At 44.4% G+C, this 13,293-nt stretch overlaps 1 protein-coding gene across 1 annotated transcript in view; it reads left to right on the top strand.

Annotated features, from left to right (window-relative positions):
• PABIR2 (PABIR family member 2) overlaps positions 1 to 8,137 on the top strand; it is a 99,017-nt gene extending 90,880 nt beyond the window's left edge. The window contains exons 10-11 of the mRNA XM_043974398.1: positions 5,960 to 6,091; positions 7,760 to 8,137. Coding sequence (XP_043830333.1) covers positions 5,960 to 6,091; positions 7,760 to 7,922 — 295 coding nt within the window. The 3' untranslated portion in view covers positions 7,923 to 8,137. The remainder of the gene's footprint in view (positions 1 to 5,959; positions 6,092 to 7,759) is intronic.
• The last annotated feature ends 5,156 nt before the right edge of the window (positions 8,138 to 13,293 follow it).

Below are 13,293 nucleotides of genomic sequence, written 5' to 3'. Positions count from 1 at the left end.
AGAGGAGACATATCCAAGGTGTTCCAAAAGTCTTATTACAGTTTAAACCTATTTATACCTTCACTATTAAAGTTTACAGATGCAGTAAGACTTTTGAGACACTGTATTTTTTGGATATGGCCAATGTGGAAATGTTTTGCTTAACTATGCCTATTTGTTACCAGGGGGTTGTTTTTTCTTTGCTTTTTCCCCCCAATGGGTGGTGAGGGTAGGAAGGAGGAAAATAAATCCATTTTTTGTTAATTTAAAAAAATTATTAAAGAAAGAAAGAAAGTGGGATGGCCCTCTAGTCTCATCCTCCATTTTCTTCCCATTTTTTTTTTTTAGTAAGGCAATTGGGGTTAAGTGACTTGCCCAGGGTCACACAGCTAGTAAGTGTTAAGTGTCTGAGGCCGGATTTGAACTCAGGTACTCCTGAATCCAGGGCCGGTGCTCTATCCACTGCGCCATCTAGCTGCCCCCATTTTCTTCCCATTTTAAGCCCTGTCCTTGTGGGGAAGGAGAAAAACTCAATTCCTGCTGGGTGCCTAGTACAGTTGGAAGTGGTACAGGGGATATCTCCACCTGTAAGCAGCTTCCCATATCTTTGGAAAGACTGAGTGGTTCCCTGCATAATGGGGGTAATAAGAGCAACTCCCTTTCAGAGTTATTGTGAAAATGAAATAAGATAATATTTACAAAGCACATAGCACAGCACTGGGCTAGTCAGCACTTAATAAATGCTTATTCCCCTCCTTTCTAATATACCCAGGGTTATAGTTTTATAAGATTACACTGTATATCTCTTAGCTAGAATTTATATTTAGCAAAGATTTGTCTGATTCAGTTGATTGATAATTAGGCAAGGCCTTTACTGTTCTCACGGGTGTGGTCTCAGGAAACTAACCCAAAGAGCCCAAGGCTTCTTGGGAAATGTATATAATAAGAGCAAGGCAAACTAACCCTTTCCTCAACCAACAGGAACTTGGTCAAGCCAGCCACTGCTCCTTGTACAGTGGATAAGACCCAGTGCCCAAGGATCTTCCCAAGCAACTTATATTTAATATCCTAAACTGCCCTTCTAGTTCTTATAAGAAGGCAGCATGGAGTAATAAAAAGCTCTGCACTTGGGGTCTAAAGACACGAGATTGATTGAGGCTTAGACCTTGGGTAAGTAAATCACTTCCCCTCACCAAGCCTCAGTTTCTTCCTTTGCAAAATGGGGATAACACCACTTGTCCTGTCTACCTCACAGGGTCATTGTAAGGGTAACATGAGATTGGTCATAGAAAGAACTTTCTAACCTGGATAAGTCGTTGGTCCTGCTGCTCTCCCCTCATGGCTTTTGGCTGCCTCCAATCTACGAAGCTGTTGCTCCCCCACAAAGGTAGAAGAAGTCAAGTTGTCACTCAGAATCCCAGGCATCAAAGGGAAGGCCCTAAGGAATCTCTCCTTGGTGATTTGTACTTCAATTCTCCTTATGGGTTACTCTCTTTATTGGGGCCCCTTTCAGGCCCCTTGGAGGAGTGGAAAGGGATCTGTGCTCATGCCATATAAATCTCCACATGATGGTTCTCATTATTTCTTTTTCTTCTCTCTGACACGAATGCAGACAATGAATGTTGGTTTGCCTGGTGATTTATGAGTTCCTTGGAAAGATGTTGCTCAGCTGAGATCTAAGAAACTTCAAGACAGGCCTAGTATTTATGACATGTTTCTCCCAACCACTGACCTCAAGTTTCATCAAAAGAAGCTTGGGGCAGCCAAAGCAAACAGTAGGGGGAGTTACACCCCATAAACTCTAGCAATGAGATTATCGCGCCAAATTCTGACTGAAGTTCAAATAGAAAGCAAGAGGGGAAAAACACAAAAAAACCTCATTATCTTCTCTGTGAACCTGCTTCAACTACTGTTTTCCAGGCCAATGTTCCTTTAATGATATAGCAACCACTACAAAATTTCAGTTACAAATTGGCAAAATGTCCCCTTTGTGCGGTGGAGTGTAGGACGTGCAGGATGCTCATTCAACGTTCTTGGACACTAGCGAAGCGACCTTGTGAGTAGGTTCAAAGAGAAGTCATCCATCTCTAAGGCCTTCAGCCTTCTCCTACACTTAGCCATTCTCAATCTGACATAAAAGGAACCTCAGGATGAACCAAAGAATGGAGGAGCCAGACGAGATCTTTGAGATTATCTAGTCTACCTTCCTCACTTTACAGACAAGGAAACCGAAGGAGGCCCCAAGAGATCACATGATCTGCCCAGGGTTGTTCGGTTAGTGAGGGTCAGCAGCATACAGGGATGTGGAGTAATAATACATCTACACAGGATGGGAGAAGGAGGGGGCAACACAAATGCACTATTACCTTCAAAGAACAACTACTTGGAATTCTGCCCCACAAAAGGTGGTAATTAGCCACAGAACATTTAAAGCAGGTCCCAGGAACAGGAGGTCACTAGGGATTTGAAAGTCAACCTCACCAATCCACTAAGGTAGTATGTGGAGTGGAGCAGTCTGTGTGCAAAAGAGATTGGGGAGCCTTGACTTAGCATGCCAACAGAATTAGTGGTCCTGAGTTTTCACTCTTCGTCTGCAAGTGTTATGGCTCCCTGGAAGATGCTAATGGGATGTCTGTGTTCCCTTGGCAGGATGGCCTGTAAGGGTTACATTAGTTGTGTCTGTCCTGGATTATGGAATTAGTGAGAGAAGAGGCTGAGGCCGTGTAATCACAGGTGAAAATGCCAGGATTAAATGAATTGCCTCTAGCCTTGGCATAGTGCCCGACACACCCTTATGGAGGCATTTCCCTCCCCCCAGAACAGGAACCATATCTGAGGACTCAGACCTCTGGCAGCTGAGGGCAGAGCCAGAATCAGAAAGCACACCTTCTAATTCCCAATCTAATTCTCCATCTGTCTATCCCATCATGCTGCCTTCCACAAAGAGAGGGGCCCAGGACTGGTCCTTGACAAACAAAGAAAGTCAGGTTGGATGAGATGAACATCAAAGTGCCTTCTAACTCAATGAACCTAGATGGTTTGTCTTGGGTGCCCTTGCATCCCCTTCGTGTGTCTGGAAATTCAAATTGAATTTCCCATCTTGTTTTTTGCCCACTGACTTCTTACTGTCTGGGACTTCCCTGTGGCTTGAGGCAATAGCCCATGTTCTGGATTTTATCCTCCCCCTTACTACACCAAACTTCATGTGTCCTGTGTCCCCTTCCCTCAGTGCTTTGCTAAGTGACTAGAGTAATCTAATAAGCTAATTCACAACAAAGTGTCAGTGGGTATCAATAATATTCATGGCTTTGCCTAGCAAAGTTCATAAATGGCAGAAACAGGATTTTAATCCAAGTCTAGTGCTTTCCCTTCTTTTACTGCTATCCATCCCAACCTTAGAGTCACCTTCTTGGTGAAGTCTTTCTGGATACCCTGGCCATGAACAACTTTTCCCATGAAAGCCAGCAAGTGTTGGAGTCAGGAAAAATCTGGGTTCAAATACCAACTCTGATACTTAGTTGTGTTGTGTATACACCATTGTGACCCTGAACAAGTGATTTAGCCTCTCTGAGCCTCAGTTTCCTCATCTGTAAAGTGGGGATAATACTATCTGCCATATATAATATATCCAGAATTAGAGGGGTAAGGCCAAAGGACCCTGCTCTACCTGAAGGCTTGATGTTAAAGTAAATCTCCTCCCAAGAATCAACCAACCTGGTCTTTTGCTCATCTCCAATTTCCGTCTTCACTCTGAGTCTTCTCATTGGAATCTCCAGCATCTGTCCCTCTTCCAACTGACCACCAAACATCAGTCAGTCACCTAGCATTTCTGAAGTTCCTTCTATGTGCTCAGCACTGTGCTAAGCACTCAGGATTCAAAGAAAAGCAAAAGGTCTGCTCTCAAGGGGCTTAAAATCGAATAGGAGAAACTTAGTTGCACCCTTTCTGACCTCTGTAATCATCTTTCTCCCAGCAGACAGAAGTTAGCTCCACCGCCTCTCCTCTTTTGGCTTCCTGAAGCTCCCCAGCTGCCAATCGCTGTCCCCCTTTCTGAGTATTTCCAACTCTGGCTCTCTGCTGCCCTCTGCTAGGGATGGAGCCAAAGACCTTTTACCACTTTGTTCCCATGGTTGATGCCTCAAGTACTAGGCCACCTTCAGGAAAGGGAAGTGCCCTTTGCTTCCAAAGAACGGTGACAAGTACTCTAGTGGATATGACAGAAATGTAAGATGTGGTCCTTGGCCTCAGGAAGCAAATGTGTACAAAGGAAGCAGGTAAGTAATAAGACGGGCAGTACATGCTAATAAGGCAGGCAGTACGTGCTAAGTGTCCCAATGAGTAATGAAGGGAGGAAAGGCTGCTGGCCTTTGGGGGGAAGGTGAAAACAGTGCAGGCTGAGGTGGTCAGGAAGAACTTCATGAAGTTCTTCTGGACCAGGCCTCAAAGGATGAGCAGCATCTCAACAGATGGAAGGAAGAGCATTCCAGACAGGGGACAGTCTTTGTAACAGCATTAAAGTATGGTCAAATATAAGGTCCATTTAATAGATGTTGGACAGAGAGGGTAAGGAACTTGCCCATGGTCACATTTATTACCCAAGGTCACCTTGTACCCCCCAGGCATATCCTTTCCCAATAAGAACTAAAAAGAGTTCAGAAATACACAATTCCAGTGGAGCTGAAAAGTCTAAAATCTGCTCTTGTAGCCTTGCTAACAGCTCTAACACCTGCATGGCTGAGGCTCTCAGGCACTGCCATCTTTCCACCCCATCCCCATCCCCAAGCCCATGCATTCCCTGACATGACTCTCAATGAGCAGCCCAACTTCCAGTTTTCTACTCACCCTGATACTCACGACATTCTCCCCCGTACATGACTCACTGACAAACATTACTGCATGAGTCACTGAAATCATGCCGTCACTGACTGATTCCCAAATCATACTCTCTGGGCTTGCTCCCCATACAACTGCTAAATTCAGCCTCCGCCACCATTCCCGCATCTATTCCTTCATACTTATGACACATACTCTTTAAACTTGACTTAGCTGTCTTGGATGCTTCCTTGGTGGCTGTCTGTCTGACAACCATTCAGCTGACCGGCATGAGCTCCCAGTTTACATCCTGATGCTCCTAAATAACTAGAGAGAATCACCTGCAATCACCTACCACAGCTGCCTTTCCCTTTCCTTTCCAACAAGTCATTTTAACTTCCTGGACCCTCAGTTCCCCATGTGTAAGATGCAGAGGTTGGCTTAGATGCCTTATGAGATGTCTTTCGGGCCTAACTCAATGATCCCATGTGTGGCCTGACAAAGTCACTTCCTATCCCTGGACCTCAGTTTCCTCCTCTGCAAAATGAGAGGATTGGACTAGAAGACCTCTGAGGTCTCTTCTAGCTCAAGGTCTAGGATCCTACCCTCCATATGACGTATTTAAGGTTATGTTGGAGAAACTGAGGTTTCTTCTGGTAGATGAATCCAGCGGGGCTAGGCAAAGGCTGTGGCAAATGTAGCCTTTGCTAAAGAGCAAAATGAATGAATGGATAAATGAATGAATGAATGAATGAATGAAGCATTTATTAAGCACATACTATGTACAAGGCACAGTATTAAGCCCCAGGGACACGAAAGAGTCAGACAGTCCCTGCTCTCAAGAGGCTCCTACTCCCATTAAGGGGGAGACAATGCATAGGGAAGGTTTTGGTTGCAAGTCAGATGGAAAGATCTCATGGCCCTTGGAGTACAGTGGCAAAGCAGATGGCAAGGCCTCTTCTTTGATGTCACTGCCACCAATAATAAGTGATGTTAAGTAGTGTGAGAAGGTGTATGCTAAGAACATAGTTCTGCCCCAAGAGAAAGAATACCTAAGTCTAGCCCTAAGGTTCAAGTCAGCCTTTTGAGGCGGGTCCCTATTGTTTAATAAGTTGTTCTATTACCAAAGTGTTTGATGATGTGCTGAAATTGGACTTCCTATTCACAGCTTTCGATATAGATGGGCAATGGGCATGTACATGGTGGGCACGAGCAAGATGCTACAAATTAAAAAAGAAGATGTGCTCAACAAAATGCACATAAAAGATCCCAGCAGAGAAAAATATGAGCTGAATAAAAGGTGAGTTAATCACATGGTGAGAGCAAGGCCAGGCACTGTGCTAGGTACTGGTGACACAAAGATGAACTAGGCCCTTCACTCCTGGAGTCTACATTCCCCTTGTGGGTGTGTGGGTGGCAACTCTTATAAATACAAAGCAAAGATGAAGTCATTTGAGGAGGGAGAGAACACTGTCAATTGAAGGCATGGAGGGAGTCTTCTCAGAGGGACTGGCACCTGAGCTGAGCACAGGAAGGAGGTAAGAATTCTGAAAGTTAAAAATGAGGATGGAGTACCAGGTCTGGTGAGTGATTTGTGTCAAGTTTGGGTGATACTAAGCAGTCCAGTTTTACTACTCAGGGAGAAACAAGGTAACATAAGACTGGAAAGGTGGATTAGAGCTAGATTGGGCCAGGCCTTGAATGCCAAGCTAAAGAGTTTTTATTGTACCCTAGAGACAATAGGAAGACATGAAAATCTTTGAGCAGGGGAGTGGTGTGGTACCACCTATTCCTTATGAAGATAATGTTGGCAGCTGGGTGATTCAAGTTAGGAAAGACTGGAAACTGGAAGCCCAATTAGGATGTTGTTACAATAGTCTGGGAAAGAGGTAATAAGCTAGAACAGCAGCAAAGTGAGTGTACTCTTGATGTTGTAGAGGGAAAATTCACAGGACTTAGCAGGTAATTAAATATGGGGGTGGGGAGGATGAGAGAGATGGAAGAGTCTAGAAGCATTCTATGGTTAGAAACTTGGGGAACTATAAGGATGGTGGCACTGTCTACACCAATAGGAAAGTGACAGGGAGGGAACTCTAGGGGAGAGAATGATGAGTTCTGTTTTGGGCATATTGAGTTTGACATACTAACAGAGGATACAGTTAAAGATGTTCAGCAAGCAGTTAGTGATGTGCACCTAGAGTTTAGGAGATAAATTAGGGCTGGACAGAGATTTGAGAGTAATCTGCTTAGAAATGATCATGAAACATTGGAAGCTGATGAGGTCACCAAGGGAGAAAGAATATAAAGTGAGAAGAGGTTCTGAGGGTCCAGGGATGACTCATTCACTCACTATAGAGACACCATGCAGTAAACTGGAGAACAAAGGGCCTGAGGACTATCTTCATCTCTCTGTAGGTCCTGTGATGATTAAAAATTAGAGACATAGTTTCTGGGTAATTTAATCATTTTATTAATAAAGCCAGGAGATTATTAATAAAAGGATGGTCTTTGGCTATCCAACAAAGACAATCGTGATGGAGGACCCACAGTTCATATACCCTTCAAAACAGAAGGTGGTTCATCAAACACCAATCAAATCTAATTGGTGCTATATTAAAATGAAGGGCTATACCAGACCACCCATAGATTTAGGTTATCAATTCAAATAATGTATATCCTTTTCAGTGGGTGGGCTAAGTGAACCAAGAAGCCTTTGATCTAGACACAAGGATCTGTCTCCACCCAAGCTTAAATAGAACACAAAGAGTTTCCCCAGGTTGGGTGGGGTCAATGCAATCTTATTATCAGTAATTGAGATTCAAGAAAAACTGGACTAAGCCAGGACTTTGTAAGAAGAGAACTTTAAATATCCCCCCAAATTACTGGTTATGCATTATCATTTCTCACAGTCCTTTGGGCATGAGAAATGGGCTTGGGATTTTGGTCTTCTTTCCTTTCTTCTTTTCAGATCTAGGTGCATAGATTGGCATCCCCAAGCCAGTAACTCAAGCAACAAAGATCCTGAAGCAGAAGATTCCAAGCCAGGTGATGCAACCAAACCATCAGAGAAAGCCCTAAGTAGCCAGCATCTTGGAAAGACAGCCCTGGGGATAGGGGTGGGGAGCTTTTGAACTTAAAATTTGGTGGGCCTAAAGCTATGACAGACTGAGTTAAACTGTGAATTTAAATCCCCCTCCCCTTCCCAGAGACCCAAGTGATATAGGAGGGATTATGCCCTTGAGATGTTAGGGGGAATGTTTACATGTTTGTTATTATACCTTTATTTATTTATTTAGTTATTTAGTTTTCTTTCTTTTCTTTTCTTTTCTTTTTTTTTTTGAGCAGGGCAATGAGGGTTAAGTGACTTGCCCAGGGTCACACAGCTGGTGTCAAGTGTCTGAGGCCAGATTTGAACTCAGGTCCTCCTGAATCCAGGGCCAGTACTCTATCCACTGCGCCACCTAGCTGCCCCCAAAGAATATTTACTTTAAAGGTATAATAGGGGCAGCTAGGTGGCGCAATGGATAGAGTACTGGCCCTGGATTCAGGAGGACCTGAGTTCAAATCCGGCCTCAGACACTTAACACTTACTAGCTGTGTGACCCTGGGCAAGTCACTTAACCCCAATTGCCTCACTAAAAAACAAAACAAAACAGTAAATATTCTTTGGTAAAAGTTAACGAGAGAGAGAAGAGGGTCTGGTACATAACGCAGTTTGAAGGTACATCCCCAGTTCCTTCCTGAGATCTTCATATGGCATACGTCAAAATATTGTAGATTTAAAGCTGGATTGGACCTTAGAGGTGTCATTTGACAGATTTGGAAACAGACCCAAATGAATTAAATGACTTGGACAGGATCAGATTTGAACCCAAGTCTTACTGGGCCATATCCAGTACCGTTTCCATTATACTCTCTTCTCTTGTAGAATATGCAACTCTTATTACAACCTAGGATAGACTTAGGTTTTCGGTTTTTTGTGCAACTTTCCACTGTTGATTCATATTGAGCCTGCAGTCCCTAAAGATTCCCAGATCAGACATTGCAGGAACTATTTAAGATCTAACCTTTCCCCATCCTGTATTTGTGAAATTGGTTTTATGAATCTGTGTGTATAACTTTACATTTATCCTAATAAATTTCATCTGATTGGTTTCAGCCCCTTGTTGGAGTCTATTGAGAGTTTTTTTGGGCTTCCAATCCTGTCATCCAACATGTTGGGTATTACCCATTTGAGCTTCATGACACCTATGGCTTTTACTAGCATTCCTTCTATTCCTTCTTTCAAATCATTGATAAAAATATCTAGCAACAGCAGGGGATCACAGACAGGAGATCTCCTGGGTCTAGGAGAGATCTGCCTCTAAGGTGACATTGTTGATCTGGTAGTTAAACCAGTTCAAAATAGACGATATGCTAACTTTTCCATCCATTTAAGTCTTTATGAGAATTATCAAGATATAGATACACACACACACACCCCTACCATGCCTCCTAGACCAGAAATCAAGGCCTAGAAGAAGACTTAACCCTTTCATACCCAGAACTCCTGCCCTGGGGCTCCCCTTTTCTGAATGGTGGTTGCCTCAGTCACCCACTACATTTGACATGGCTCCAACCATGTCTCACCTCACTCTGCAGCCATCTCCTTACCAATCAACATGCCTGGTAGACTAGAACTAGGCCCTGGAGAACTCAGTCCTTGAACTCTGGTGTTAGATGTCTCCCCACCCCTGCCCAAGCCATCTCACTCCTTCCCGAGTAACCTCAAAGAGGTTACAAGCCACCTATGACACCTAGGTCTGGCTCCAGTCACAGCTGACTTTTTTCCTTGACCATCATCTCAGTAGTCACTATGCTGCCCTAACCAGAAATGAAGCCCTTCATGCCTAGAACTACTGCCTAGTACCCTGACCATACTGATTGGGGGGGGCCTACAGTCACCCATGACATATAAGCCTGGATCCCCCAACACCTCATCTCACCATTCTTACCACATCCTTAGCAGCTGCTAAAAAACAACAACCATGGGACCAGCAAGTAAGCCCTGCAGGTTTGTGCCCTTCCATAACCTTTCAGTTAACCCTCCTACCTCCAGACACGCTCTACTTCTCATCACCAAGTATCATGATACCAGGGTGTTAGGCCAAAGCCATGCACTGGAAAAATGACTCCTTTTCACACCTTGAACTCCTACCCTAGGGCCCCACACTCAGGGCAGATGGTTGCCTCAGTTGCACACTATATCAAAGGCCAGCTCTAGACATGCTTCACTTTACTAACAGGCCAGAACCACACCCTGGAAGACTTAAGTCTGTCTTGTCTAGATCCCTGACCCTGGGTCTCTGCTGTTCTGATAGGTGGTTGCCTCAGTCATCTACTACAGCTAGACCTGGTTCCAACCAGACTTCACTTCTTTCTCCAGCGATCTCCTCACCAGAGGCCATGTGCCCTTCCTCAATCCCATCTTTGCTCCCTGTTGTATTGTTTCTAGTTCAAAAGCACAATCAAATGAATTTTTTCATGGCTCCTGAAAAGGGTGTGTCAATCTACTCTCCTATGGCTCTGGGCTATGGTTCTAGCACCATCCCAATAACTTTCCAAACCCAATTATGCCTCTTTAGACATCACTCCCCTCAGTATGTTGTCTCCCCTCCCCCCCTCCCCCGCCATTAGAATATAAACTCCTGGAGAGCGGGGATGGATTGTCTTTGCTTTTGTATTGGTATATCCAGAGCTTGGTCCAGTACTTGGCTAGTAAGTACTTAATAAATGCTTTCTTCATTCATTCAGAAACATTCAGCCCCTACTTCATAAAAATATCAGTTGTGAACAGGCAGACTTTGTAATGATTTTCTACAGAAAAATCCATCTTTCTAATCACATAATTGATTGCAAAGTAGAGAGCAGTAGCTCTCCAAAGGGATGCCATGAATTGTACTGAACTTCAACTTGACAGTTGCGAACACATGCTTGAGAATCCCCACACTTCCTGTAGTGGGCTGGGAATCCTCATGGAAAGACTAAATGAATAAAAATAGTTCAAGAACCAGAGCTATGGAGAATACAATCTATATTTGTTATTTGTTGATTATTAAAAAAAAAAAGCCTTGAAAGCTATGATTAAAATAAGGAGTCTCTCATAGTTGTGGAAGAGCATTATAAGATTTTTTTGACAGATGAAATCACAGATAACATTTTTCAAAGACCCTCCAACTACAGATGTCAAGCAAAGCATAAAAAAGGGAGATAAAAATCAGCATTGAGTGTTGATCTACTGTGATGGACTATATTCTTCTCACCAATGTAATGGCACAGAAGAGTTCCAGGGAACTCGTGATGGAAGAGGATCTCCAAATCCAAGAAAAAAAAAAAAAAAGAACTGCGGAGTAGAGATGCTGAATGAACCATACTATTTCTTTTGTTTTTGATGCTGTTGTTTTTTTTCTATTTTGAGGTTTTTCATCATTGCTCTGATTTTTTCTCTTATAACATGACTAATGCAGAAATAGGATTAATGTTATTATGTGTGTATATATATATATATATATATATAATCTATATCAGATTACCTGCTGTCTAGGGGAGGGGGGAGGGAGGGGAGGGAGGGAGAAAAATCTGAAATTGTAAAGCTTGTATAAACAAAAGTTGAGAACTATCTTTACATGTAACTGTCATGGGGCGCAGAGCACCCCAGAATTTCTCTGGGGCACACCGAGGAATCTTCTCCTTGAGAAACTAAACCAGAGGACCGATAAGGCCTAGAGGAACCAAATCGGACTGAGCTAGCTTGGGATTCCTACCCTTCATTCCGGTCTCCCTTATCCTGGGGAGATAAGTTTGGGTGTGGCTTCGGCCTTTGTGTCCTGAAGAGGGATCCGTAGCCACCCCTCACCCAATTCCTTTAGTCACTACCAGTGGGGGATGGTCCTCCACTGCTCACCCAATTCCCCCAGCTACCACCAGTGGGGGATGGTCCTCTCTCACTAAAGGAACTTTTCATGGGCAGATGGTCCACCCCCATCAGTCCTCTATAAAAGTACCTTCCGGTCTCCTGTTCGAGGAGATTTGGTACCTCTGAGCCATGTGCTTTATGCCAAATCTCCCCATGAAAAGTCTAAGGATTTCTTTCATGGTTTCCCTCCCCCCCACCCTTCCCTTCCCTTGCTCCTAAATAAACTATCACCTTGTTCTAACTAAGTTTTGTGTGCAAGAGGGTGTAATTCTTTAAAGAGGAATTCCCAAGAACCCCAACTCCCACCAACCCGTACCCCAATTTCCACTATATCATCTGGCGCCCCAACGTTGTAGGGACGTGGGATTTTCCTCTTTCCTCTTAACACACAAAACTGGGGGGTGGGAACCTCCCTTCTGGGTTTCCTTTCTCCCTCTCCCGCCTGACTCAACCTCCCGTTTGAGTCACAGAGAGGTAGAGAGAGGGTCAGCTTTCGCATGCGACAGTGGAGGGCAGCCTGAGTCTCCCTCCCTCGCTGAAAGCTCAAACAGACGTCTGGACCACGCTTGGCACAGAACCTGGAGGTAAGACCCTACCTTCTGGGTTTCCTTTCTCCCTCTCCCGCCTGACTCAACCTCCCGTTTGAGTCACAGAGAGGTAGAGAGAGGGTCAGCTTTCGCACGCGACAGTGGAGGGCAGCCTGAGTCTCCCTCCCTCGCTGAAAGCTCAAACAGACGTCTGGACCACGCTCGGCACAGAACCTGGAGGTAAGACCCTACCTTCTGGGTTTCTCTTCTCCCTCTCCCACTGGACTCAACCTCCCGTTTGAGTCACAGAGAGGTAGAGACGGTCGGCGTCTGCAGGACAGCAGAGAGCAGCCTGGGACTCCTAGATGTCCGAACCACGCTCGGACTCTCAGACTACACGTTTCTGGGTAAGAACATTTATGCTTATGTGTCTATCCCTTACCAGCTCTCTGCTCTTGGTTCAGACTATTCTCCTTAGACAGTAATTATGGGACAGAAAGGGAGTGTTCCGAAAAATTCACCTCTGGGGTGCATTCTAAGAGATTGGACTAGACTGGAACTTAAAAACCTAAGAAAGAGATGTATGATACATTTTTGTAACAATTTATGGCCACATTATCCTCTAGGAAGTGAAGGAAATTGGCCTGTACACGGCACCCTTAATTATAATACCATCTTGCAATTGGACAAGTTTTGCAAGCGTGAAGGGAGATGGACAGAGATTCCATACGTATCGGCTTTTATGAGTTTGAGCCAGAAATCAAAGGGAAAGGATGAGGTCCCCTTGCCGGTTGAGAATCACCACAAGCCCAAGCAATTCGCTAACTCTTGGGGCACCTACTCTGAGACCTCAGCCTCCCCTCCCCCTCAAACTCATTCCCTACCTGTTTCTCATTCCACTCCTTCTCCGCCTGCTTCTGTACCTATGGGTCAACCACAGTCATATCACTCTATGACTGAGACCTCTCCTTGCCCACCGGCTGATCTCAGAACCAATTCCCTGTGCCACACGGGGAGTGG

This window comes from Dromiciops gliroides, chromosome X (genome assembly GCF_019393635.1).
Source record: "Dromiciops gliroides isolate mDroGli1 chromosome X, mDroGli1.pri, whole genome shotgun sequence".
NCBI lineage: Eukaryota > Metazoa > Chordata > Mammalia > Microbiotheria > Microbiotheriidae > Dromiciops > Dromiciops gliroides.
Note: the sequence above shows the minus strand (reverse complement) of the source record. Positions and strands in the feature narration are given on the sequence as shown.